At 42.8% G+C, this 27,289-nt stretch overlaps 1 protein-coding gene across 2 annotated transcripts in view; it reads right to left on the bottom strand.

Annotated features, from left to right (window-relative positions):
* TTC27 (tetratricopeptide repeat domain 27) overlaps positions 1 to 27,289 on the bottom strand; it is a 161,871-nt gene that overhangs the window by 68,809 nt on the left and 65,773 nt on the right. For both annotated transcript variants that reach the window (XM_066266883.1, XM_066266884.1), the window contains exon 10: positions 11,677 to 11,790. In XM_066266883.1, the coding sequence (XP_066122980.1) occupies positions 11,677 to 11,790 (114 nt within the window). The remainder of the gene's footprint in view (positions 1 to 11,676; positions 11,791 to 27,289) is intronic.

Raw genomic sequence — 27,289 nt, 5'->3', positions numbered from 1 at the left:
CAAATAAACTGAGTCCTTACAGGAAAAACAGTGCTGGTAAGGGAAGTGACCTGTATTCTGTTCTAGCTTTATCTCCAACAAGCAAGTCACTGAACCACAATGGCACCCATCTATAAAATGATTTCCTAAGTGATCTTTGCAATTCCAAGAGTCTATGAGTATATGGCTTTACCAAAGGAGTATTTTGTTTTATTTCAAGCATTTGAGGAGGTTAGTCAGTTCTAGGCACCCTTGGGTGAATACAAGTACCATGCACATTCATTAGGGGCAAACCAAGTACTCAGACAGTCTGGAAAATAATGGTAGGGCAGTCTGTACTAGAATGAGACTGAATGAAAGGGAGGCCTCAGCTATTGATGTGTATGTTTATGTCCATGAGCATGGCCATAAACAGTAAACAATGCGCTCAGTGAGAAATTAGCACTGTAAGCTTTCACACACACCCAGAAATCTAGGTAAATGGTCTCGAAACTCATGTCCCACACTTTAATTTGCCATTTTTTCCTTCCAGTTTCCAAATGCCATGGATTTCACACCTGAAAGCCATGGACACTTGGTCATAGTTAAAGCTGGGGGTGGTCTTTAAGGAAAAATGAAAATATGAAAAGTGGAGAGAGAGAGAGAGAGAGAGAGAGAAGCAAATATACTCTAAAGCAATCATTAAGAATTGAAAACAAGGCAGAGGGTAGCCTAGGAGGGTGACAGAAGATATGTGATCAATGGGAATGATGATGAGAAGACAGTGAGGAACCGTATAGGGCTCAGTCCAGAGGTGGGGAGAGAGCCAAGGAAAACAGTCAGGCATAACCCTGGGACACATCAAAGACAACTTTATGATGCATACACTATTGTGATATGAGAGTGTCTCCCTAAACCTCACCTCAAAGCCTTTATACTTTGAGTGTCCTTTGAAAACAAGTTACTTGTGCATGTGGGTCCCTAGCCCTGTGCAACAACAACGCTCAAACCTTCCAGGGGTCACGGTAACATAGGTCAGAGGATATCGCTATGAAACAGGGGATAAAAGAAGAACCCCCTGGAAACCATGATGTGTCTCTCTTCTAAATGCTCTGTTGTCAGTAGAAAAAGGACTTCTGCAAAAAAACTAGAGAAGATGAAGTCTGCACTTAAAATTAGCACATAGACAATGATTTAGTAGAGGACAATTCTGAACAAGGTCTGGTATGATTTAGATTTATTTATGTGCTCATATCTAAAAGTATGGCACACATAGCTTCAAAAGAACAGAGCTAGTCCCGAAGGACCTACCCTTGCACTGAAGGCTATTCCTTCTTGCTAGCCTGATAACAGGCTTTATCAGCTTTCTAAAGAGCCAAGTAGAAATTAGCTAATATTCTAAAAGTTATGATTGATCTCATGCCAAATCACCTTGTTTTGTTGTACAATCTGTGTATGTGTGTGAAGGAAGGTAGGATTTATTATAAAAATATGTATTTAATCAAACATATCCAAGAGTTGGGCTGAACAGCTTTCTTTGACAGGAGTCTGCAGTCATCCAGACTGCAGTGATTTACAAGGAGTGGTCGTGAGGACTGCCACCCCAAACCCCAGCCCAGGACAATTCCCAACAGGAACCAGGGGAATGAGAACTAAAACCTATTAACATACCTACTAAGTATCTAGAATACCGCCCTGGCCGGTTGGCTCAGTGGTAGAGCGTCGGCCTGGCGTGCAGAAGTCCCGGGTTCGATTACCGGCCAGGGCACACAGGAGAGGCGCCCATCTGCTTCTCCACCCCTCCACCTCTCCTTCCTCTCTGTCTCTCTCTTCCCCTCCGGCAGCCAAGGCTTCATTGGAGCAAAAGATGGCCCGGGCGCTGGGGATAGCTACTTGGCCTCTGCCCCAGGCGCTAGAGTGGCTCTGGTCGCGACAGAGCGAGGCCCCGGATGGGCAGAACATCGCCCCCTGGTGGGCGTGCCGGGTGGATCCTGGTCGGGCGCATGTGAGAGTCTAACTGCCTCCCTGTTTCCAGCTTCAGAAAAATGCAAAAAAAAAAAAAAAAAAAGTATCTAGGATACCATGAAACCTAAAATTCACCCAGTTTTACCTCATGCATAGGAAACTGCAGCTCAGAGAAATAAAAATGACGTGCCCAAAGTCATAAAGCTATGAAACAGGTGAGCCCGACTGATTCCAAAGACCAAGTTGACAGCGTCATTAAAATCTTGCCTTATAACTAAGTGAACTTATCAGATCTGTGAAAATAAAATGACAGCCTCTTTGGAAAAATACTGAGCTCTCTATTAAACTGGGTTTTCTTCCACCTAAGTCCCATAACATAGGAGTCAGGAGGTGGCCTGGTAAAGATCTGTAATTACTGCTTCCTGTTCCAGACACAGGAAAGGCTTTTCAGTGTGTGGGCCAGTGGGAACTGGGTCTCCGGATGGGGCTGGGAGAACCCGGATGTCTTTTCTTATGACATACCGGTCATCATAAAAGATGACCAGAGAGAGACAGACAGCTGTGTGGGAGCATTCTCCTGTTATACCTGAGGTCAGTAGTTCTTAAACATTTTGGTTTCAGGACCTCTTAAAACTATTATAAATTACTGAGGGACTCCAAAGAAGTTTTATGTGGAATATAATATGAATATTTATCATATTAGAAAATTAAAAATTTAAATGTTTATTAATCCATTTCAAAATAAAATAATCTGTTACATTAACATAAATGTTCTCATGAAAAGTAAGTATATACAGGGTGGAGCTAAAGTGGGTTTATAATGTATAACCCAGCATGTACAGTCTCTCATGCTGTCCCACAACCCACCCACCTTCAACTTTCTCCCACAACTTCTCTGGGACCTTGCTTAGTGTTTATGGAAATACTTACAATTTCTTTTTTAATGTCTTGTCTTAAAAGATTAGAAAATGAGAACATAAGTCAGTCTGTTTACAATCTGTAAGTATTATAACAGTGCAAAGAATAATAAGTACTTGTCATTAAAACTTAACTGATGTTTGCCTGACTGGGTGGTGGCGCAGTGGATAGAGCATCAGACTGGGATGCGGAAGACCCAGGTTCGAGACCCCAAGGTCGCCAGCTTGAGCGAGGGCTCGTCTGGTTTGAGCAAAAAGCTCACCAGCTTGAGCCCAAGGTCACTGGCTCAAGCAAGGGGTTACTCGGTCTGCTGAGGGCCCGTGGTCAAGGCACGTATGATAAGACAATCAATGAACAATTAAGGTGTTGCAATGCACAACGAAAAACTAATGATTGATGCTTCTCATCTCTCCGTTCCTGTCTGTGTCCCTGTCTATCCCTCTGACTCTCTCTCTGTCTCTGTAAAAAAAAAAAAAAAAAAAAAAAAAAAACACTAAAAAAAAAACTAAAAACCCCACCTAACTGATGTTTTAAATATCTAGTACTGTACTGTTCTTTAAAAAAAAAAGTTGAAGTAGTTAAGTCTAATAGTAATTACACCCTACATTCCTGAGTAGGTCTCAAGTCATTTGCAAAATACCTGTTCTTTGACAAGCTCAACATCAAATGGGTCCAGTTCTGCATCCCTCAGTAACACTCACTTCTAAGGTTCCTTATGGCACTTGGTCCTATTCAATCACAACATCGGTTTCAGACCTTGGTAAATGCCCTGTTAGCCTCTGTTCTGCATGTAGCTGGGTGTGAGACAGAAAAACATCTGGAGCTAAAAAAGATTAACAGCGTTCTTCCGCCTAAGGCAGTCTTTTCCGAAAGCTCCGGTAATCAGCACCACCTCCTGCACCCCGAACCTCTCTGAGAGCAAGGCGGAAGAGCCTGATTTTAATAGCAACTGGGAAGTGGTTCATAAATTCAGGCAAGTTTGGAAAATGTTGCATAAGGCTATTAAAATGTTGCCTGACCAGGCAGTGGCGCAGTGAATAGAGCGTCGGACTGGGATGCGGAGGATCCAGGTTCTAGACCCGAGGTCACCAGCTTGAGCGTGGGCTCATCTGGTTTGACCAAAGCTCATCAGTTTGGACCCAAGGTCGCTGGCTTGAGCAAGGGGTCACTTGGTCTGCTGTAGCCCCCTGGTCAAGGCACATATGAGAAATTAATCAATGAACAACTAAGGAACTGCAACGAAGAACTGATGTTTCTCATCTCTCTCCCTTCCTGTCTGTCTGTCCCTATCTGTCCCTCTCTCTGACTCTCTCTGTCTCTGCCACAAGAGAAAAAAAAAAAGGGCCCTGGCCGGTTGGCTCAGCGGTAGAGCGTCGGCCTAGCGTGCGGAGGACCCGGGTTCGATTCCCGGCCAGGGCACATAGGAGAAGCGCCCATTTGCTTCTCCACCCCTCCGCCGCGCTTTCCTCTCTGTCTCTCTCTTCCCCTCCCGCAGCCGAGGCTCCATTGGAGCAAAGATGGCCCGGGCGCTGGGGATGGCTCTGTGGCCTCTGCCTCAGGCGCTAGAGTGGCTCTGGTCGCAATATGGCGACGCCCAGGATGGGCAGAGCATCGCCCCCTGGGGGGCAGAGCACCGCCCCTGGTGGGCATGCCGGGTGGATCCCGGTCGGGCGCATGCGGGAGTCTGTCTGACTGTCTCTCCCTGTTTCCAGCTTCAGAAAAATGAAAAAAAAAAAAAAAAAAAAAAAAAAAAGAAAAGACGTATACAGGGTGCTCTCCCAGAGAAAACCAACATATCAGTTCAATCAACGTAATCTGACTCTGTCCAAACCCCTTACGTGTGTCCCTGCCTGGAATCTGACAGAACTTACGGTTTAGTGCCTTTGTGAATGTGCTTTAAGTGGGTGCACTTTATCCCATTACTAAATTACTTGGCTAATGTCTTTTTTGTTTTTTTTTACTTTTTTGTAACTTGACGGGGTATAAATCTTTTACTACCAACAATAAAGTGTATTCCCTTGTACATTACTTGTCCCGCTCTTCTACCCCACTCATCTGTGAACTGCTCACTGCCTAGTTTTACTAATCTATCATCAGGAAGCTCATACCTGATGCAGCCTATCAGCATCCCCTGGGCAGCCTGGCCTGGCCTCCGCAGAAGCCGATTCCACTCCCATTTCCGTGTGCTTTTCCCACAGCACACTTCCAGATGTGGCGTGCACTGTGACTCCCTCCCCGTTCATCGAAACCCCTAGGCCTCCAGATGCTGAGTCCTGCACCCAAGCCTTTTTCACAAAAGCTGCTTTTCACTTCTTGTCCGTGCTCCCTCAAGCCCTTTCGTCCGGGTGATGTCTTATACAGATGAAGCCTGATACCGGTATCTTTTCTATTTTAAGCCAGTGCTCAGAGCTTCCTTGGAGCAACACAGCATAGTGGATTTCAAAATCCAAGAAAGACCAGGTTTGAATTCCAGCCCAGGGGTAAGGCCCTGAGTAAGTCTCTCAAATTTTCTGTCTTTCCCGTTCTTCATCAGTAAAAATGTAGATAATACCTATTTACTGGGATTATTTAGCCCCTGGCATGACTGTTCAGTAAATGGTAGTTAACTATACAGAGTTCTGAATAAATAGTAGTAACTATAATTACTTCAACAAATAAAAGCATAGCTATAGGCCCTGGCCGGTTGGCTCAGCGGTAGAGCGTCGGCCTGGCGTGCGGGGGACCCGAGTTCGATTCCCGGCCAGGGCACACAGGAGAAGCGCCCATTTGCTTCTCCACACACACCCCCCTTCCTCTCTGTCTCTCTCTTCCCCTCCCGCAGCCAAGGCTCCATTGGAGCAAAGATGGCCCGGGCGCTGGGGATGGCTCCTTGGCCTCTGCCCCAGGCGCTAGAGTGGCTCTGGTCACAGCAGAGCGAGGCCCCGGAGGGGCAGAGCATCGCCCCCTGGTGGGCAGAGCGTCGCCCCTGGTGAGTGGGCCGGGTGGATCCTGGTCGGGCGCATGCGGGAGTCTGTCTGACTGTCTCTCCCCGTTTCCAGCTTCAGGAAAAAATACAAAAAAAAAACAAAGGAAAAAAAAAACATAGCTATATACTTGTCAATAACTTTCAAATGCTGCATGTGGTTATCAAAGCAGGTGGTGTACAGAGCCAGAATGAAGACATGTTTTCATATCTCAGACGTCTGAAACACTCAGTGGAATAACTCAGCACACTAACATGAAGCACTGTAATTATCCCAGTTTTTAGATTTTTCCAAGTGGCAATGATTGCTTTCAGTGAGTTATGAAGAATTGGGTAGTTTATTTTCTTGCACCTAAACATTCCCTTCTATAAAGTGAGGATAATTAACAGCCGACTCTTATTGAGGGTTTACTATGTGTCAGGCACTATTCCAAGCGTTTCACAAATATTAAGTCATTTAATGCCTCAACACTTGTGTGGGGGAGGCACTACTGCTCTCTCCATTCGACAGATAAGAGAAGTGAAGCACAAGAAATGGGGGGCTTCACCCTGACCATAGCACACAACCTCGCTTCCTCTTGCACTGAGAGATCTGTGGACAACAAATCTCTTCTGACAGCAGACATTCTGATACTGAAGCAGACAAAGAGAAGAAGAGACACAAGAATGAGGGTAAGCAAAGAGAGAAAGAGAAAGAGCTGATGATGTGTTTGAGCCTCTGAATCCAGCGATCTCTGAGGCTGGAACACCCTTACACTTCCCAGTTATAACAGCCCATAAATTTCCTTTTTTTTATAGCCAGTTTGAATTGGATCTCGGTCCCTTCCAAGCAAAAAATTCCTTACTGAGACCTACTTTTAATTTTATTCAAGTAGAAGTGTAAAGAGTCTGGAAGAGCTCTAAACTTCAACCTGTCAATTATAAGCGCCTTAGATTTAGAAGGATATTTAAAATAGTTTAAAAATCAAATACAATATCTCAAACTTTGAAGCCATACCCAAGCCAGCTATAGCCATGGTCAGCTTGAATTACTAGACGAGCTCCACTCTACGTCTGGCCCCTCCGTCACCCATAATGACAGCAGTATATTCTCCATTCACACACATAGTTGTACACCAAGGCCAATACCAAGCCTACCAAGTACAGTGGATGTGAATGTACTTTTGTGAAGAAGTCATGTGAAAATATAATAGAGCACATGCATATTCAGAGGCATTAAAACACGGCGAGAAGTACTTGTGCAAACAGATGACCAGAGTGTAAGAGAGTGGAAAAGCTTTGTTTACTGGTATGTTGAGGAACAGTCTCTTATCACATCTTCAAATGACCTAAAATGGTAATGATTTATGTATATAATTCATCATTTTTTGGGAAACCCAGTAGAAAAAACTAACATTCCTTCATCTCTTTTCCCTCCACTTAAAAAAATACAACCAACCAAACTGAGCTGGCGCCCTCTGCACCCGTGTGAAAGGCACCGCGCTGCTCCTGCCAGTCTGGCGCTAGGCTGCAGACCTGACCAGAGTGAACGCTGACTCGATCACTTTACAGTCCAAGTTAACAAAGGAGATGACTACAAAGCAAGTCATTTCTCAGTCAAAATGCTCTTCATTAATAAGTGAATGTATTCAAAAGGCCAAAACATGAAGACATTTAAACTGTTCCCCAAAATGCAAGGAAAAGGGGGGGGGGTAAGATGTGGTTTCCTTGAACAAGAATTCATACACTGACTTTAATAAAACATGCATAGTTGATCACTTTACCACATTGGTCATTTCAACATTTTGCTGTTTATTGGAAAGTGAATTTTTAATAAATAGAATTTAATGCAATAGGGGCAATTCATCATGAATAATTTAAGATGCTGGTCTGAAACTACATCTTCTCCTCCCTTCCTGACTGTATTTGACCCCGCTGTGGGGAGTGGGGTGAGCAGATTGCTCAGGCTGACAGCTGCTTCAGACTCCCCCTCAGCTACAGAGCACCTGGCCAGAGGCTTCACCTTAATGGGGGGGGGGGCAGGGAAGGTCGCAGGTAAGAGAAAACACCCTGGGCTGTGCTGGGCCTGCATGAGCCCTAATAAAGCTGGCTCCCCCAGCTCTGTCCCGCTGTTCTGGGGAAAACAGCTGTGACAATACATAAAGGGACCTGAAGATGGTAATTAGTAAAATGATTACAACATGAGACAAACTACAAAGCACATACTAAGCTCTCAATAAAATGTTTCCTATTCAAACTCCGTGCAGAAGAAAAGCAAATGGACGTGGAAGCTGCATAGTATGTCATTGAGGGGGTGGGGTCTGAAGAAGAGGATGGAGAGGAAAATAATTCCAAGACAAGTAATCTTGCTTTCAGAATATTAGCTCCTTGAAGTCAAAGATTATGTACTAATTAAAGCAGCAAAACATTGCACTATTCAGAACTAAGTCACATGGCCCTTCCCACCTGCAAAGGAGGATAGGAAGACTTCTACCTGGATAATTTCAGGAGGTTCTACTACTAAAAGAGAACGGAGAATGGAGAATTGGGTACAATTAGCATTCTCGGACAGAGAACCCACTTCCTTCACCACAGCTTTCTGTCTGTGGATTTATTTTAATACTGTAACAAATAACGTGCTCTATACTTATTCACATGAGCTGAAATTATTTCAAAATAAAAAAGAATACAGTAAATAAGTAAGTAATGTTAGTATAATAGATCCTATTAAATAGAACAGAAATCAATAAGGCCACACTCTAGTAAGTACAATACCAACTAATATATTATTAAATAATTAGAAAATTACCACTTGGCAACCATCATGATAATAACTTCCTCAGACAGGAAACATCAATAAAGGTTAAAATTAGTGGATAAAAGTTGGACGACAAACAGGATGATGTCAAAGTAACTCCTCCAAAATGCTTATTAATTAATTACAAAGGGCAAAGAATAACTTTCTGGGGAGAAAGCCCACAAACATAACCTTACTCAAGAGAGCAGGTATATCACCAGTGATGGGACAAATCCCATCACGTGGCACCTGAAGGAGGTGCAGGGAGAGGGATATACCACTTCTGTAATATTACTGTCAAAATCCTACAAGCTGAATCCAATCATGAGCAGACAGACAAACCCAAAATGAAGGACAGTCTCCAAAATAATGAGCTGGTAATCTCCCAAAACAGCAATCCCAGAGTGGTCCAAAGAAGACTAAGGGACCTTTGCGGATTGAGGGAGACTGTGTGGCACACTGAAGGACATGACAGCTAAATGCCACACTCGGATCCTTTCCCTACAAAGGACATGATTGGGACTGTTGCTAAAACCTGAGTGGAGCCTCATAGTGACAGGTGTGTGTCTCTATCTATAGATATAGATATAGATATAGATATAGATATAGATATAGATATAGATATAGATATAGATATAGATATAGATATAGATATAGATATGTATGTATATATATGGGAGTTTTTGCACAACTTTTATGTAGATTTGAAGTTCTTTAAAACTATAAATAAATTTTTAAAAATACCACTTCATTGACTGCATGAAATCTTACATCTTTTTGCAAGATTTTTCATTTTTCCTGCCAATTTGTATCATGAGTAGTTTATCAGGAAATCTGTGACAAATGCTATCTGCTACTGAGTCATTGGAGAGAAATAAACGTAAGTGTTAAACAAAGAAGGATGGTGAATGAAGATTAATTTTACATGTGGTCAGTTCATTAGAGAATATTTTTGCACCGGAATGAATTTTATTTCCTCAGACAATCTGTGCCTGTGGAGCTGCCTATCTTTTTCACTTCAGTCTTATATTGTCTCTTTTAATGCTCACCATAAACCTACACTGTGAGTACTATTATGATTACTTTCTTTTACAGACTATGAAAATGAGGCTTAGAAATGTGATATTGTGATATGATAAAAAATACACATTTGGTCTTTTTTTTTTTTAATGTGAGAGTAGGGGAGATAGACAGACAGACTCCCACATGCACCCTGACCAGGATCTACCTGGTGACCTGCATCTGGGGCCAATGCTCTGCCCATCTGGGGCCATGCTTGCAACTGAGCTATTTTTAGCACCTTAGGCGGAGGCTCTGTGGAGCCATCCTCAGTACTCAGGGCTGATGTCCTGGAACCAATTGAGCCATTGCTGCAGAAGGGGAAGAGAGAGGAGGAAAAGGGGAGGGGAAGGGAGGGGTGCAGAAGCAGATGGTCACCTCTCCTGTGTGCCCTGACTGAGAATTGAACTGAGACTTCTAAACACCAGGTCGATGCTCTATTGCTGAGCCAACCAGTCAGGACAGGACATTTGGTCTTCATCCTTGGTTCTTAGTACAGAGCTTCTAAAACTCTTGTAATTTCCTGAGTGATAGGGGTTAGAGGAGAATCTTTTGTTATTTATAATCAGCCCCTTTCACCATATCTGAGTTTATACTAATGAGGTGGCTCTGCCATTAGAGTTGGAACTTTTGGGCCCACCCCTACCTTTGGGGAGGGGCGAGGGTCCAGGGGTTGAATTAATAATCACCAGTGGCCAAGGGTTCACTCCATCATGCCTACATAATGAGGCTTCCATAAAATATATAAAACAAATAGTTAGGAGAGTAGCCAGGTTGGTGAACACACCCAAGTGCTGAGAAGGTGTCACACCCAAAACTCCGTAAGCAGAGACACTCCTGCTCAAGGGATCCTGCTGGACCTCCTCATTTAGCTATTCATCCGTATCCTTTATATATCCCTATAACAAACCAGTGATAGTACCATATTTCCCCATGTATAAGACGCACCTTACTTTTGGGAGCCAAAATTTGAAAAAAAATGTATTATATAAAGTTACTGAACTCAAGTTTTATTCATCATAAAATTCATACTACTCCTCATCACTGTCAAAACTCCCATCCATTAGCTTGTCCTCATCTGTGTCTGATGACAAATCACTGTCTTCATATATTGCCTTGTCCTCAGTTCCATCCATGGCATTTGAAATGCCACAACTACTCTATAAGATGCACCCAGTTTTTAGACCCCAAATTTCCTAAAACACGTGTGTCTTATACATTGGGAAACACTGTAAGTCAAGTGTTTCCCTGTGTTCTGTGAGCCATTCTAGCAAATTATCAAACTCAAGGAGGAGCACATGGGAACCCTGGATTTGGGGCCGGACAGAAGTGCCCACACTCATGAAGACTCACGACTGACATCTGGAAGACGGCCTGTGGGACAGCTCTTCACCAGTGGGGGCTGTACTAATTCCACTGTCAGAACTGAGACACGCCATAGGACAGCCCCTGATGCACACAGGGAGGCAGAGAATTCCTTGGTTTGGGAGACCCACACATTTGGTATCAGAAGTGCTATGGAAATACTGTGGTCACAGAGCCACTAAGGAGAGCTGGGCTTTGAAGACAAGCAGTCAAATTTAAAACTTACACTCGAAGTAATAATAATCCAAGTAATAAAGTATTTGAGCAAAATGAAAACCATCTCATCCTTTTAGAGCCATAACACACATGTATATGCTAACTGACAGCGTGGTCCCCAACCTTTTTTGGGCCACGAACCGGTTTAATGTCAGAAAATATTTTCACAGACCGGCCTTTAGGGTGGAACGGATAAATGTATCACGTGACCGAGACAAGCCTCAAGAGTGGGTCTCAGACAGATGTAACAGAGGGAATCTGGTCATTTAAAAAAAATAAAACATCATTCAGACTTAAATATAAATAAAACGGAAATAATGTAAGTTATTTATTCTTTCTCTGTGGACCAGTACCAAATGGCCCACAGAACAGTACTGGTCCGCGGCCCGGGGGTTGGAGACCACTGATTAACAGCAATAAAGGGTCAGAAGAAAAAAACTGCCGCAGCAATTCCCACCTGCATCTGCCTCATGGCCCGCTCCACCCGGCGCGTGCTTCCTCTCTCAAGTTTCGTCCGCAGCATCAGGGCCGAGGTCTGAATAGCCCAGAACTTTGGTTGTGAAAGCAAACACTAATGGAAAAGAAAAAGTAAATAAAATAAAATAAAAACCACAGAAAGAAGGAATAAGCTGGGCAATCCCACTCTAAATAGAACAGAATTAATTTTTCCAAAAATATCAGGATATATAATCACTTAAAGAATGAAAACAGTAAGCAGAATATATTATAGCATAAACTAGTAATTCTTTATATCTGACAGATTACACTGTATGTGAGAAAAGCAACTACATAAAATGTATGGGAGGGAATTTGAGGGGTAATAAAGGGTAAAGGGGATCAAATATATGTGGAGCCAGAAGAAGATGTGATTTTGGGTGGTGGGCACACAATGCAGTATACAGATGACGTATCATACAACTGTACACTTTAAACCTAGCCTGACCTGTGGTGGCGCAGTGGATAAAGCGTCTACCTGGAAATGCTGAGATTGCCGGTTTGAAACCCTGGGCTTGCCTGGTCAAGGCACATATGGGAGTTGATGCTTCCAGTTCCTCCTCCCTTCTCTCTGTCTCTCTCTCCTCTCTCTCTCTCTCTCTCTCTGTTTCTCCTCTCTAATAATGAATAAATTAATTAATTAAAAAAAACCCTAAACCTATATAATCTTTTTTTTATACAGAGACAGAGAGAGAGTCAGAGAGAGGGATAGATAGGGACAGACAGACAGGAATGGAGAGTGATGAGAAGCATCAATGAACCTTAGTTGTTCACTGATTGCTTTCTCATATGTGCCCTGACCGTGGGGCTACAGCAGACCGAGTAACCCCTTGCTCGAGCCAGCGACCTTGGGTCCAAGCTAGTGAGCTCTGCTCAAACCAGATGAGCCTGCGCTCAAGCTGGCGACCTTGGGGTCTCGAACCTGGGTCTTCCGCATCCCAGTCCGATGCTCTATCCACTGCGCCACCGCCTCATCAGGCTAAACCTATATAATCTTATTAACCATTGTCACCTCAATAAGTTTAATTTTAAAATTAATTAGGGCCCCGAAATAAAATAATAAATGCTGTTTTTCTCAAATTTGAAATACATTTTAAAAAATCACCCAAATTCAGAAATGAAAACAATTAGAAATCTGGACACACACACACAGTAGGTGGTCCTTTCACACATTTCCTGCCCTACAGCAAATGGCGAGGCAGGGTGCTAGATCTTCCTGCCCAGTCTCAGCCTTTCAGAGGCTGCCACACCAAGAGGAGAGGAGAGCAGACTGCAGCCAGCAAGCCACGCTGGTGCAGGATGTTCAGGGCAATGGACGCTGGATGTCCCTGCCCCGTTGGTGGTGGTTGACAGCAGATAAAGAATCCAAAGCCGTCTTCATCAGAGACTCCTTGGTCCAACCAATGCACCAGTGTGAGAGCTGGTGGGAGGTCTTCCCTCTGCTGCATGCACTTCACTTTGGCATTGGTGTTGATGTCACACAGCACGTGCTATGGCAGCTGGAGAATGGGGAGCTGGAACATCTGGCCCAAGACTCTGGTGGTCTGGGTGGGTCCAAACAGCCACGGGACACAGCAGAGCCGTTGGCTGTCAGTATCAAGGCCTTCGTGCATCTAGTGAACCAGCAGCCCCAGGCCCGAGTCATGGTGCTGGGCCTCTTTTGAGGGGCAGCATTCTAACTCTCTTCGTGAGAAAAACCGACCAGTGAACAAGCTGGAATAAGCGGCACCAGCTGGCCACCCACAAACCCACTTCCTGGATGCTGACCCTGGCTTTGTGCACTGAGATGGTACCATCAGCCATCACGGCATGTATGATTACCTGCACCTGAGGGGCCTGGGCTACACAGCTGTCTGCCGGGCTCTGCACTCTCTGCTTCTGCACCTGCTGGCTCAAGACCAGGGTCAGGGCGACCCCTTCTCAGAGCCCACACTCTAAGCATCCAGATCCTGCAACACTAAGTTCTTGTTCTTCAGTCAAAAAAAATAAAAAATAAAAAACCTGATACCTTATCACTTAAAAAACATGCTAATTCATAGATGCAAATACAATTTAAGTACACAGAATGCCCAAGAAATTAAGTATTTGTTCATTTAAAAGTTAAAGGCATAAGATTTTTTTTTTCAATTTGTATTACAGAAAATCATTTTTAAATGGATGCAAATGCTGTCTGGCCTTGGTGAGGGTAAGGAGTCTCCAGTTTCAGTTAGAATGCTTTCTTAGAGGTGGTATCTTAACAAAGACTGGCCTCAAACATGTACATACAGAATCCTAACCCCAGAGAAAGTGACTGCCATCCGTTTAGAGAATGTCACAGAAACCACTGAACAGGACCACAAAGGTAGGAAAAAAGTTCCTGGAGAATGAAAAGAGGGGTGGAAAGTATTGTGATCTAGCAGGGACTGCATAGTACAATGAACATAATTTACGCTCTCTGGTGATTAGCTAGAATCCAATATTGTCTCTGGGTGAATGTCCATAATTATTTTCAGTAAAGAGAAAACAAACTTATCATCTGAAAGCCAACTACAAAAACACCACATTTTACTGGGCTTCACAAGTGTTGCTTTTTCAAAAGAAATTGAAGGCAAGACCCTCCACCAGCAAAAAGACTACAATTCTCTTTATTGTGGTGTCTGGAGCCGAACCTGTGATCTCTGCCTAGATTTGAATTTTCAGCCCCAAATCGAGACCGACTGCCAATAGAGAGGAAAATGAAGTACCAACAGGTTAAATCACATGCTCAAGGCCACACCTTCCTTAGTAGCGAAAGCCAACTCTGACACTTGGGTTCTTGATTCCCAGAACAATATCTTTAGGTATTTTTCAGCACTTTCTCCAAATAACCTTGTGCTCATTTAAACTGTAGAGATATGATTGCCTCCAGGAAGTGGGTGATAGTACCCAGGAAACACAGGTGGGGTCCAGTAAGAAGAGGACTCAGGAAAGAACCTGGGGAAGCTGACATGTTGCAGGGATAGTGGAAGAAGAGGAGTAGGCAAAGAATCCGCTAATGAGGGAGGAGACTCCAAAGACCGGGTCTCCTGAAGTGTGTTCGCTAACTCACTTGAGCACCACACAGTACAAGGGAGTGTGCACAAGGCCCCAAGACAGGGTGGCAGGCAAGACAGACAGAACTTACACTCTACTGCAGTCTATTAGGTAATCTTACTCTGCTATAACTAACTGCAAACTGAAATATTTTTATTTCCTCAAAACAAAGTTGGTGCATAACCTTACCTTGTTAGCCTTCATTACTTACATCTACAAATAGAATGACTTTACCAACATAATAGTGTATGTGGCACTACAAAGAACTAATGGATGAAATCAAAGACATTAAAAAGTTAATTCTTTAAAATGTGTAAGACTATTTGGCAAGAGATTTTGTTATAAAATATGATCTCAAGAATTTTCAAAGGAACTGTTTTCATTAAGTAAATCTGCAGACTGACTCTACTACCTGGGTAGGATCGCTGCCGTTTTCCCCTCCTCTCGTTAAAGAGACTGTGATCTGTAACCTCCTGCCAACAAGACAGAGAGCCCTGGGGCAGGCTCAGGAGAACAATGGAGAAGTCTCCCAGGTGGACAGAGCCTGACTGGAATCCCAGTTCTACCAAGTGAGGTGATCAGCGTGTGACTCGGGGAAGTTACACGACCTCCCTTGGTCTCACTCTCCTCCTGTGAACAGGAAGAGCCACCGCCATCCCTCCCCCAGTCGCTATCCCTCTCACAGTCATGAGGATGCTGATGAATTGGTGAAGCCTCCCAGAGAGCCCACACAAAGCACACAAGGCCCCATCCAGATCTCCCCGCTTTAATGTTGTCCCTTAACAGAAAATACCATCCACAATAGGTCCGGGCGACGGCACTACAGTCTGGAAGAGGGTTCAGGACATGCTTCTCCCAAAATATGGCATCTTGGCATTAATTTTGTGTGTGTGTGTGTGAGACAGAGAGAGTCAGAGAGGGGGACAGATAGGCACAGACAGACAGGAAGGGAGATGAGAAGCATCAATTCTTCATTGCGGCACCTTAGTTGTTCATTGATTGCTTGACTGGGGGGGGGGGGTGCTACAACAGAGCAAGTGACCCCTTGCTCAAGCCAGAGACCTTGGGCTCAAGCCAGCAACCCTGGGCTCAAGCCAGCGACCTTGGGCTCAAGTCAGCAACCTTTGGTTTCAAGCTAGCAATCATGGGGTCATGTCTATGATCCCACACTCAAGCCAGCGACCCCATACTCAAGCTGGTGACCTGAGGGTTTCAAACCTGGGTCCTCTGCATCCCAGTCCGGTGCTCTACCTGCTGCACCACTGCCTGGTGAGCCTTGGCATTCAATGTTTTAAGCTGAAGGAGTCTGAGAAAGCAGAAGCAGGAAGATCCCTCTGACCCCCGCCTGGCCGCCTCTCCGGAAACAGGTCATAACACCCATGTGAGAGGTGCCCTCTCTATAACGGGGGAAAGGAGCCTCATCTCCAAGGGCAAACGGACGCTGAGAGGAATCCCACAAACAGGCCTTGCCAAGGCTCCGCCTATCGCCCGCACCACTCCCCTGTGGCTCTGACCACTCCTGTTCTTCCACGAGCGCCCACTCACCCTCAAACCTCACATAAAACAACAACAACAACAAAAACAAACAATAAAAATACTCGGTGCTAACAAACTATGCCTCAGGTCTTCATGTCCTCATGCAGGCTCCCCTGTCAGGCAAACCTGATACTAAATAAATTAGTGTCTTTTTCTCCTGTTCATCTGTCTTCGTCAGTTTTGTGTTCAGACCAGCCAGAGCCTCCAAGAGGGTGGAAGAAACCTCCTCCCCACACCCCCTGGTCGTACTGACCACGTTGCCAGTGGACACACAGATCAGCTCAGGGCTTATCCAAGGTAAAAGCCCAGCCTTCAAAAGGTCTGCACACCAAAGGCAGAGATATTCTCTCAGAAAGAGGACAAAGTCAGGCTGTTTTCTATGCTGGCACCAGAACAAGAGTTTGCCTGAGACTTTATGTGAAAGTCAAGCAAAACATTCTCACTAAACACTAAAAGTAAAATGCAGTCTGGCAAACAGACATCTGAAAAGCTTTAAAGAAGGCACTGACTGGATAATGTGATCACTGAAGAATGTATTTATGTTATAGGCATTTGGCTGGGAGATACAAAGACTTGGGAAAGTCTTTCTGCAAGGAGGTAGCAGCAGATGGCCTATATTTAATGTATTTTATAAAACACTGCTGCTCACAAGGTAAGAACAGATCACGACTTTAGGTAAAGAAAAAGAAAACGAAACAGGAGAGGTATGCTCTAATGCTCTACAACTTACAAAGAAAACCATACTTAAAAAAAAAAAAATTCCGGTCTATAGTTCAGCAAGCAAACCCAATGGTGAGAACGCCAACCTACCTACCCAAGCAGCAGGCTAGCCCGCTGGTGAGGACTCAAGCTGTCATCTGTCCAGATAGATGGGTAAAAATGACCCAGTCTCTATCATGTCCCAACGAGGGCTACTGTTATTGATGCCATTTGGTTCTGGACTTGAGAATGACCCACTGCCTCCTGCTGGCTCTGCCTCAGCCTTCACGTCTCAGCTTAAATGCCATGTCTTCAGAGAGCCTTCCTCGACCACCTTCCTAAGTGGTTCCATCTCTCTCCAGTGACTCTCTATCGTGTATCCAGTTTGGAGTGTTAGTCAGCGTTCTAAAGGAAGGAGGTCCTGATACACGGGGTGAACCCTAATGACATTAAGCTAAATAAAATAACACAGATACAAAAGGACAAATATTTTATAACTCCAATTACATGTGGCACCTAGTATTGAACCCCCAGAGACAGAAAGCAAAACGGTGGTTGCCAGAGGCTGGGGAAGGGGAATGAGGAGACACTGTCTAGTGGATACCTAGTTTCAGTTTCGGATGATAAAAACTTTCTGGAGATGGATGGCGGCGGTAATTGCACAACAATGAGAATGTCCTCAATGTCAATAAACTGAACACTTAAAAATTGTTAAAATAGCCTGACCAGGCAGTGGCACAGTGGACAGAGTGTCAGACTGGGATGCGGAGGACCCAGGTTCGAAACCCCAAGGTCGCCAGCTTGAGCGTGGGATCATAAACATGACCCCATGGTTGCTGGCTGGAGCCCAAGGTCACTGGCTTGAGCAAGGGTTCCCTCACTCTGCTGTAGCCTCCTGGTCAAGGCACATATGAGAAAGCAATCAATCCCTCTCTCTGACTCTCTCTCTCTGTCTCTGTCAAAAAAGAAAATTGTTGCCTAACTTGTGGTGGCGCAGTGGATAAAGCGTCGACCTAGAACACTGACGCTTTATCAACCAGGTTGCTGGTTCAAAACCCTGGGCTTGCCTGGTCAAGGCACATATGAGAGTTGATGCTTCCTGCTCCTCCTCCCTTTCTCTCTCTCTCTCTCTCTCTCTCACTCTATCTCCTCTATAAAAAATGAATAAATAAATAAAATTAAAAAAAAAGAAAATTGTTAAAATGGTAAATAACTGGGTCATCAGAATTTTATGTTATGTATATTTTACCACAATAAAAAAAATAGCGCACAATTTGTGTAACCACACCCAAGGACAGATAAAGTTAAGGAATAAATCTCACTTTGGCACATCAGCATTAAGCTGATGAATATTCTATTGAGTCTCTCCCCTAAGGCCTCCCCTAAACTCCCAGCTTTTAAGACCCTCAGACCAAGGACCTGGGGCACACTCTCCCCCCCGGGGAGCACCCCTGCCCCCTTTCTTCCCTCTTAGGCACACATCTCCTAAACACTAAGGTCCCCAGGAGACTCGTGACCAGGGAGAAGTGGCCAGCGGCAGCTAGTCCCAGGCTAACTCTCTGAGCATGTCTCCCAAGGTCCCCTTTTTCTCTGACTTTTCACTGGGCCAATAGCAGCCCCACTGTGCTCACTCCTCTCACTGTGATTTTTATTGCTCAGTGAGCCCAAGCAGCCCCGCCTAGACTCTCTCCTGTTGCTTCTTCTATCCTAAACCCTTCTTTTTTCTGTCCCAGCTTTAATAAATGTGCTTTCAAAATCCTGAAGCCTGACTGGCGGTGGCATAGTGGATGAAGCACCCACCTGTGATGCTGAGGTTGCCAGTTCAAAACTCCGAGGTTGCTGGCTCTGAGCATGGGCTTATCAGTGCGGGGTTGCTGGCTTGAGCAGGGGATCCTCCACATGATCCCAAAGCTCAACAGATTGAGCCCAAATATTGATTGCTGGCATGAAAAGCCCAAGGTGGCTGGCTTGAGCAAGGGGACACTGGCATAGCCCTGGTCAAGGCACATACAACTAAAGTGAAGGCAACTATGAGTTGATGCTTCTCACCCTATCTCTCCCTTCCTGGAAGAAAGAAAAGAAAAAAAGAAAGAAAAGAAAAGAAAAGAAAAGAAAAGAAAAGAAAAGAAAAGAAAAGAAAAGAAAGGGAGGGAGGAAGGGAGGGAGGGAAAAGGAAAAGGAAAAGGAAAAGGAAAGGAAAGGAAAGGAAAGGGAGGAAGGAAGAAAGAAAAGAAAAGGAAGGAAGGAAGGAAGGAAGGAAGGAAGGAAGGAAGGAAGGAAGGAAAGAGTAAGAGAGAGAGAGAGAGAAAGAAAGAAAGAAAGAAAGAAAGAGAAAGAAAGAAAGAAAGAAAGAAAGAGAAAGAAAGAAAGAAAGAAAGAAAGAAAGAAAGAAAGAAAGAAAGAAAGAAAGAAAGAAGGGAGGGAGGGAGGGAGGGAGGAAGGGAGGAAGAAAGGAAGGAAGGAAGGAAGGAAGGAGAAAGGGAGGGAGGGAGGGAGGGAGGGAGGGAGGGAAGGAGGGAGGGAAGAAGAAAGAAAACCTGAAAAAAATAGTACATATACTATATATTACAAAATCATTACTGACAAAGACCCTAAAAAGACAAAAATCAAAGTGCTGCTAAAGACTTAAAGCAGAACACAGATGGCCCTGGCTGCTGGCTCAGTGGTAGAGCATCAGCCCAGAGTATATATGTCCCAGGTTTGATTCCTGACCAGGGCACACAGGAGAAGTGCCCATCTGCTTTCTACCTTTCCCCCTTTCCTTTCTCTCTCTCTTTCTCTTCCCCTCCCTCAGCCAAGGCTCTATCAGAGCAAATTTGGCCCAGGCAGTGAGGATGGCTCCATGGCCTCCACCTCAGGTGCTAGCATGGCTCTGGTTGCAATGGAACAATGCCCCAGATGGGCAGAGCATCGCCCCCTAGTGGGCATGCTGGGTGGATACCAGTCGGGCGTATGTGGAAGTCTGTCTGCCTCCCCGTTTCCAACTTCAGAAAAATATAAAAAACAAAAACAAACAAACAAAAGAACACAGAAGATAGAAATATAACTGTGCCCAAATAATATTCCATTGTACTTTAAAGCCACTAATGATTTTTTTGAAGCAACATCCTGTACACATATTCAACATCTTCTAAATTTCAGAATTTGTTCCCTAAAGGTTGGGTTATTTGAGTACACGAAAAGGTTCTGATATATTTCCGTCATTAAATTAGAATGAACACTAAAAAAAAAAAAAAAAAAAAAAAAAAAAAAAATAGAATGAACACTGTATTTTTAATCATCTCATCTATTTTCCCCAATGAATATATTTTTATAAAGATAGAAAATGTTGCGTGTTTCTAATTATTATAATTTACTTCCAATAATTCACTCATTTTCCAAAAGTACTCTGTAATTTTCTGAATGTTTTACTTTAGACTGATCCTAAATAACAGAAATTACTAAAAGGTCAATACCTGGAGAGTTCACTTCTTGTTCTGAGGGAAATACAGTAATGACTCAATTGCAGAAGCCTCTACAGAAGTGGTTCTTCATGGGGGGGGGGGGTCTATTCACTCACCCCAGGGAGCAAGCGGCCACTTTTCTGAGAGCACAAAGCATGCCAACTCCCTTAGATAGCAAATCACCCAAAACACAAATTACGCCATGACCACTCTGCTTAAGCTACTGCAGCACTCAACCTGCCAGTGCAGGGTTTAGCAACTCACCCAGGAGCAGGCACTGATGTTAGCTACCTCAAAGTCTAAAGCACTCAAACACTTAAATGAACTTAACACATCCATACAAGAAAGAAGAATGAATTTGTTAACAATCTGAAAGAATTACTTACTTTTATATAAGAAATTCTAGTTTGGTTAAAATGTGCTGAGAAAAGGTGCTTTATTAATATCCCTTTTCTTATAAGATCTTGTTCTTTCAGAATAATGAGTGACCATTGCAATTCATCCAACCATGAATGTGAATGCCTTATGTGATTCCACATATTTTTCAGTATGATGTGGCACAGAAATGGCTACCAGATCCAATTTTCCTTCCAATTAAAGCATTATAGATATAGACATAGATGAGCACAGTGAATTTTCACAAACCGAACACACCTATGCAACCAGAACCCACATCAATACGCAACATTACCAGCATCCTCTTGTCCCCTCATTCTCTTGTCTTGGTCACTGCCCTGCCTCACTCAAAGAGTAACCACTATCCTGACTTCTAACAAGATAGATCAGTGTGCATATTTTTCTACTTTGTATGAATGTAATCATTCATACAAAGTATTTCTTTGTATCTGGCTTCCTTTCCTCAATATTATGTTTCAAGGGTTCATTCATCTAGTTCAGGGGTCAGGAACCTATGGCTTGCGAGCCAGATGTGGCTCTTTTGATGGCTGCATCTGGCTCACAGGCAAATCTTTAATAAAAAAAATAATAACATTAAAAATATAAAACATTCTCCTGTATTACAATCCATTCATTTCCTACCACTCATGTTCATGGTTGCGGTTGGCTGGAGCCAATCACAGCTGTCCTCCAGGATAACACCAAATTTTTATTGGATAATGGGTAACGTACAAGGTCGTTGTGAGGTCAAGAAGTAAACTTCCCTCCTTTTAATTAAGTAGTCTGCTAGCTAATTGCAGAAACCATTTTGATGAAAAAGATGGCTAAAAGAAAAAAAAATGAGTATCGTACTTTTCAGCAGGAATGAACAGAGGAATTCACTTTTGTGGAGAGAGCAGGTTCTTCAGTGTGTCTAATATGTGATAATAAAATTGCATCGATGAAATGGTCAAATATAAAGCGGCACTTCAACACACGCCATATTATATTTGCATCAAAATATCCAGCGGGGGACAGCAGGAAGAAAGCATGTCAAGAGCTACTGTGCAGAGTGCAAGCTAGTCAGCAGCAACTCCGTGTTTGGACCCAACAAGGTAACTGGAATTTGGCTAGCTTTGCTGGTGCTTTAGCAATTGTGAGAAACGGAAAGCCATTCACAGATGGGGAGTATGCCAAAACATTCATGCCTGATGTGGCCTATGAACTTTTTGACGACTTTTCGGATAAAGACAAGATAATCAAACGAATAAAAGACATGCCTCTGTCAGCAAGAACTGTTCACGATCATACCATCATGATGGCAAATCAAATTGAGGCAACACAAGTGAAGAACATAAATGCAGCACCATTCTTTTCTCTCACTTTGTATGAGTCAACAGACGTAAACCATTTATCCCAGTTCAGTGTGATTGCAAGGTATGCTGTCGGTGACACACTACATGAGGAAATTCTTGCTTTTTTGCCTATGAAAGAAACAACAAGACGGGAGGATTTATTGAAGTCTTTCACTCAGTTCGCTAAAGAAAAAAAATCTACCGATGGATAAACTTATTTCGGTGTGTACTCATGGTGCTCTGTGCATGGTGGGGAAAAACAGAGGATTTGTAGCACTTCTTTGTGAACATGAAAAGAGACCCATCCTAAGTTTTCACCTCATCCTACATCAGGAGGCGCTTAGTGCTCAGATGTGTGGCGAGCAGCTTGGTGAGGTGATGTCGCTGGTCATTCGGGTGGTCAACTTTATTGTTGCCCGAGCTTTAAATGATTGCCCGTTTAAAACACTGCTGGATGAAGTTGGGAATAATTATCCTGGTCTGCTTCTGCACAGCAATGTGCATTGGTTGTCAAGAGGGAAGGTGCTCAGCCATTTCACGGCTTGTCTGAGCAAAATCTGGACTTTTCTTGAAATGAAAAACGTCGAGCGTCCTGAGTTAGCTAACACTGAGTGGCTCCTGAAGTTCTACTATCTCGTGGACATGACTGAACATCTGAACCAGCTCAATGTGAAAATGTAAGGTGTTGGAAATACAGCCTTATCCCTTCAACAAGCAGTGTTTGCATTTGAAAACAAGCTGGAACTCTTCATTGCCGGCATTGAAACAGGTCGTTTACTACACTTTGAAAAACTGGGAGAGTTTAAAGATGCATGCACAGCAAGTGACCCTGCTCAACATCTTGATCTCCAGTAGCTAGCGGGCTTCACATCTAATCTCCTGCAGTCATTCAAAGCACACTTTGGAGAATTTCGTGAGCGCACTCGCCTTTTTAAGTTCATCACCCATGCACATGAGTGTGCAGTGGACAGCGCCGACCTGAGTTATATCCCCGGTGTCTCTGTCAGAGATTTTGAGCTACAAGCTGGTGACCTGAAGGCCTCAGACATGTGGGTGAATAATTTCAAGTCACTGAATGAAAATTTGGAAAGACTTGCACGACAGCAAGCAGAGTTGGCGAGCAAACACAAGTGGGGAAAATGAAAAAACTTCAACCCGCGGACCAGCTGATTGTCAAAACTTGGAATGTGCTTCCTGTCACATACCACACACTGCAGCGTGTGAGTATTGCTGTACTGACAATGTTTGGTTCTATGTATGCATGTGAGCAGTCTTTCTCACATCTAAAGAACATTAAGACCAACCTACAATCACGTTTAATGGATGGAAGTCTCAATGCCTTCATGAAGCTTACCCTCACCACGTATTGACCAGTCTACAAAGCCATCAGCAAAACCATGCAGCACCAGAAGTCGCATTAATGGTATGAAGTACTTTATTCATCATTGGTTAGCAACAGCATAACGTTATTAAAAAAAATTCAGAGATTTATTGTACTTTAAAAGTGATGGTCTTACATAAAATGCACACATTTACTTGTATTTAGTGTTAAACATATTGTATGGCTCTCACAAAATTACATTTTAAAATATGTAGCGTTCTTGGCTGTCTCAGCCAAAAAGGTTCCCGACCCTTAATCTAGTTGAATATAGCTGTTGATTATTGCTCGGTAATATTTCATGGCATATATATATATATATATATATATATATACTTTATTTATTTATTTTTAGAGAGAGAGAGAGACATGAAGGGAGAGAGATGAGAAGTATCAACTCATAATTGTGGCACTTTAGTTGTTCATTGATTGCTTTCTTATTTGTGTGTTGCCCAGGGGACTCCAGCTGAGCCAGTGACACCTTGCTCAAGCCAGGGACCTTTGGGCTCAAACCAGTGACCATGGGGTTATGTCTAGAATCCCACGCTTAAGCTGGCGACCCTGTGCTCAAGCCAGAGGAGCCTGCACTCAAGCTGGTGACCTGTGGGTTTCGATCCTGGGTCCTCAGCATCCCAGGCCAACGCTCTATCCACGGTGCCACCGCCTGGTCAGGCTTACATATACACTTTCTTTACCCTTCATATGGCTAATGAGCATTTAGGTAGTTTCCAGTTTGGGGCTATGACCATTCTAGATGTGCTATTAGAATGTACTAAAACGCACATTCTAAGACATGTGCTTTAGGTAAACATGTATAAATATTTGTTGGGAATATGCACATAAATGAAGTTGTTAGGTCACGGAGTATGTATACATTTAGCTTAATAGATACTGCCAATCTTCTAAAAGGTTATTCTACTTTTTTTTTTAATCTCACTACTATTTATTTTTATTTTTAAATTAATTTTAATAGGGTGACATTGATAAATCGGGGTACATATGTTCAGAGAAAACATCTCTACGCTTTTTTGACATTTGATTATGCTGCAATTCCATCACCCAAAGTCCAATTGTCTTCCATCACCTTCTAACTGGTTTTCTTTGTGCCCCTCCCCTCCCCCAACGCCCTCCCTCTCTTCCTCCCCCCACCCTGTAACCCCCACACTCTTGTCCATGTCTCTGAGTCTCATTTTTATGTCCCACCTCTGTATGGAATCATATAGTTCTTAGTTTTTTCTGATTTACTTATTTTGCTCAGTATGATGTTATCAAGGTCCATCCATGTTGTAAATGATCCAGTGTCGTCATTTCTTATGGCTGAGTAGTATTACATAGTACATATGTACCAAAGCTTTTTAATCCACTCGTCCACTGACAGACACTTGGGCTGTTTCCAGATCTTCGCTATTGTAAATAATGCTGCCATAAACATGGGGGTGCATTTCTTCTTTTCAAACAGTGCTATGGTGTTCTTGGGGTATATTCCTAAAAGTGGTATAGCTGGGTCAAAAGGCAGTTTGATTTTTAATTTCTTGAGAAATCTCCATACTGTTTTCCACAGTGGCTGCACCAGTCTGCATTCCCACCAGCAGTGCAGGAGGGTTTCCTTTTCTCCACATCCTCGCCAGCACTTATTCTGTGTTGTTTTGTTCATGAGCGCCATTCTGACTGGTGTGAGGTGATATCTCATTGTGGTTTTAATTTGCATTTCTCTAATGATTAGTGATGTTGATCATTTTTTCACATGCCTATTGGCCATCTGTATGTCCTCTTTGGAGAAGTGTCTATTCATTTCTTTTACCCATTTTTTTATTGGATTGTTTGTCTTCCTGGTATTGAGTTTTACAAGTTCTTTATAAATTTTGGTTATTAACCCCTTATCAGATGTATTGTCAAATATATTCTCCCATTGTGTAGTTTGTCTTTTTATTCTGTTCTTATTGTCTTTAGCTGTGCAGAAGCTTTTTAGTTTGATATAGTTTCATTTGTTTATCCCGTCTTTTATTTCACTTGCCCATGGAGATAAATTGGCAAATATATTGCTGCGAGAGATGTCAGAGAGCTTACTGCCTTTATTTTTTTCTAAGATACTTATGGTTTCATGGCTTACATTTAAGTCTTTTACCAATTTTGAGTTTATTTTTGTGAATGGTGTAAGTTGGTGGTCTAGTTTCATTTTTTTGCAGGTAGCTGTCCAATTTTCCCAACACCATTTATTAAAGAGGCTGTCTTTACTCCATTGTATGCTCTTACCTCCTTTGTCAAATATCAGTTGTCCATAGAGCTGTGGTTTTATTTCTGGGTTCTCTGTTCTTTTCCATTGATCTATATGCCTGTTCTTATGCCAGTACCAGGCTGTTTTGAGTACAATGGCCTTGTAATATGACTTGATATCCGAAGTGTGATACCTCCCACTTTATTCTTCCTTTTCAAGATTGCTGAGGCTATTTGTGTTCTCTTTTGGTTCCGTATAAAGTTTTGGAATATGTGTTCTATATCTTTGAAGTAAGTCATTGGTATTTTAATCGGTATTGCATTGAATTTATAAATTGCTTTGGGTAATATAGACATTTTAATGATGTTTATTCTTCCTAACCATGAGCACGGTATATGCTTCCACTTGTTTGTATCATCCCTGATTTCTTTTATCAATGTTTTATAATTTTCTGTGTACAAGTCTTTAATCTCCCTGGTTAAATTTATTCCTAGGTACTTTATTTTTTTGGTTGCAATGGTAAAGGGGATTGATTCCTTAATTTCTCTTTCTGACAGTTTATTGTTAATGTATAAAAATGCCTCTGATTTCTGAGTATTAATTTTATATCCTGCCACCTTGCCAAATTCATTTATCAGGTCTAGTAGTTTTTTGACTGAGACTTTAGGGTTTTCTATATACAATGTCATATCATCTGCAAATAATGATAGTTTTACTTCTTCTTTTCCAATTTGGATGCCTTTTATTTCTTTTTCTTGTCTGATTGCTGTGGCTAGGACTTCCAGCAGTATGTTGAATAAGAGTAGTGAAAGGGGGCACCCCTGCCTTGTTCCTGATCTTAAGGGGATTGCTTTTCATTTTTGCCCATTGAGTATGATGTTGGCTGTGGGTTTGTCATGGATGGCCTTTATCATGTTGAGGTATGTTCCCTGTATTCCCACTTTGCTGAGAGTTTTGATCATGAATGGGTGCTGAATTTTATCAAATGCTTTTTCTGCATCTATTGAAATTATCATGTGGTTTTTCTCCTTCCTTTTGTTTATGTGATGAATCACATTGATTGATTTGCAAATATTGTACCAGCCTTGCCTCCCCAGAAATAAATCCCACTTAATCATGGTGTATGATTTTTTTTCATATATTGCTAGATCTGGTTTGCTAATATTTTGTTGAGGATTTTAGCATCTAAATTCATCAGGGATATTGGCCTATAATTTTCTTTCTTTGTGTTGTCTTTGCCTGGTTTTGGAATCGGAATTATACTCGCCTCATAAAAGGAGCTTGGAAGTCTTCCTTCCTCTTGAATATTTTGAAATAGCTTGAGAAGGATCAGAGGTTAGTTCTTCTTTGAATATTTGGTAGAATTCACTTGTGAAGCCATCAGGCCCAGGACTTTTCTTTTTAGGGAGTTTTTTGATAATTGGTTCAATTTCATTTGTTGGAATCGGTCTGTTTAGGTTTTCTGATTCTTCCAGATTAATTTTTGGAAAATTACATGTTTCAAGGAATTTGTCCATTTCATC

Source organism: Saccopteryx bilineata, chromosome 3, assembly GCF_036850765.1.
Source record: "Saccopteryx bilineata isolate mSacBil1 chromosome 3, mSacBil1_pri_phased_curated, whole genome shotgun sequence".
Lineage (NCBI taxonomy): Eukaryota > Metazoa > Chordata > Mammalia > Chiroptera > Emballonuridae > Saccopteryx > Saccopteryx bilineata.
This window is presented reverse-complemented; position numbering and strand designations above follow the sequence as displayed.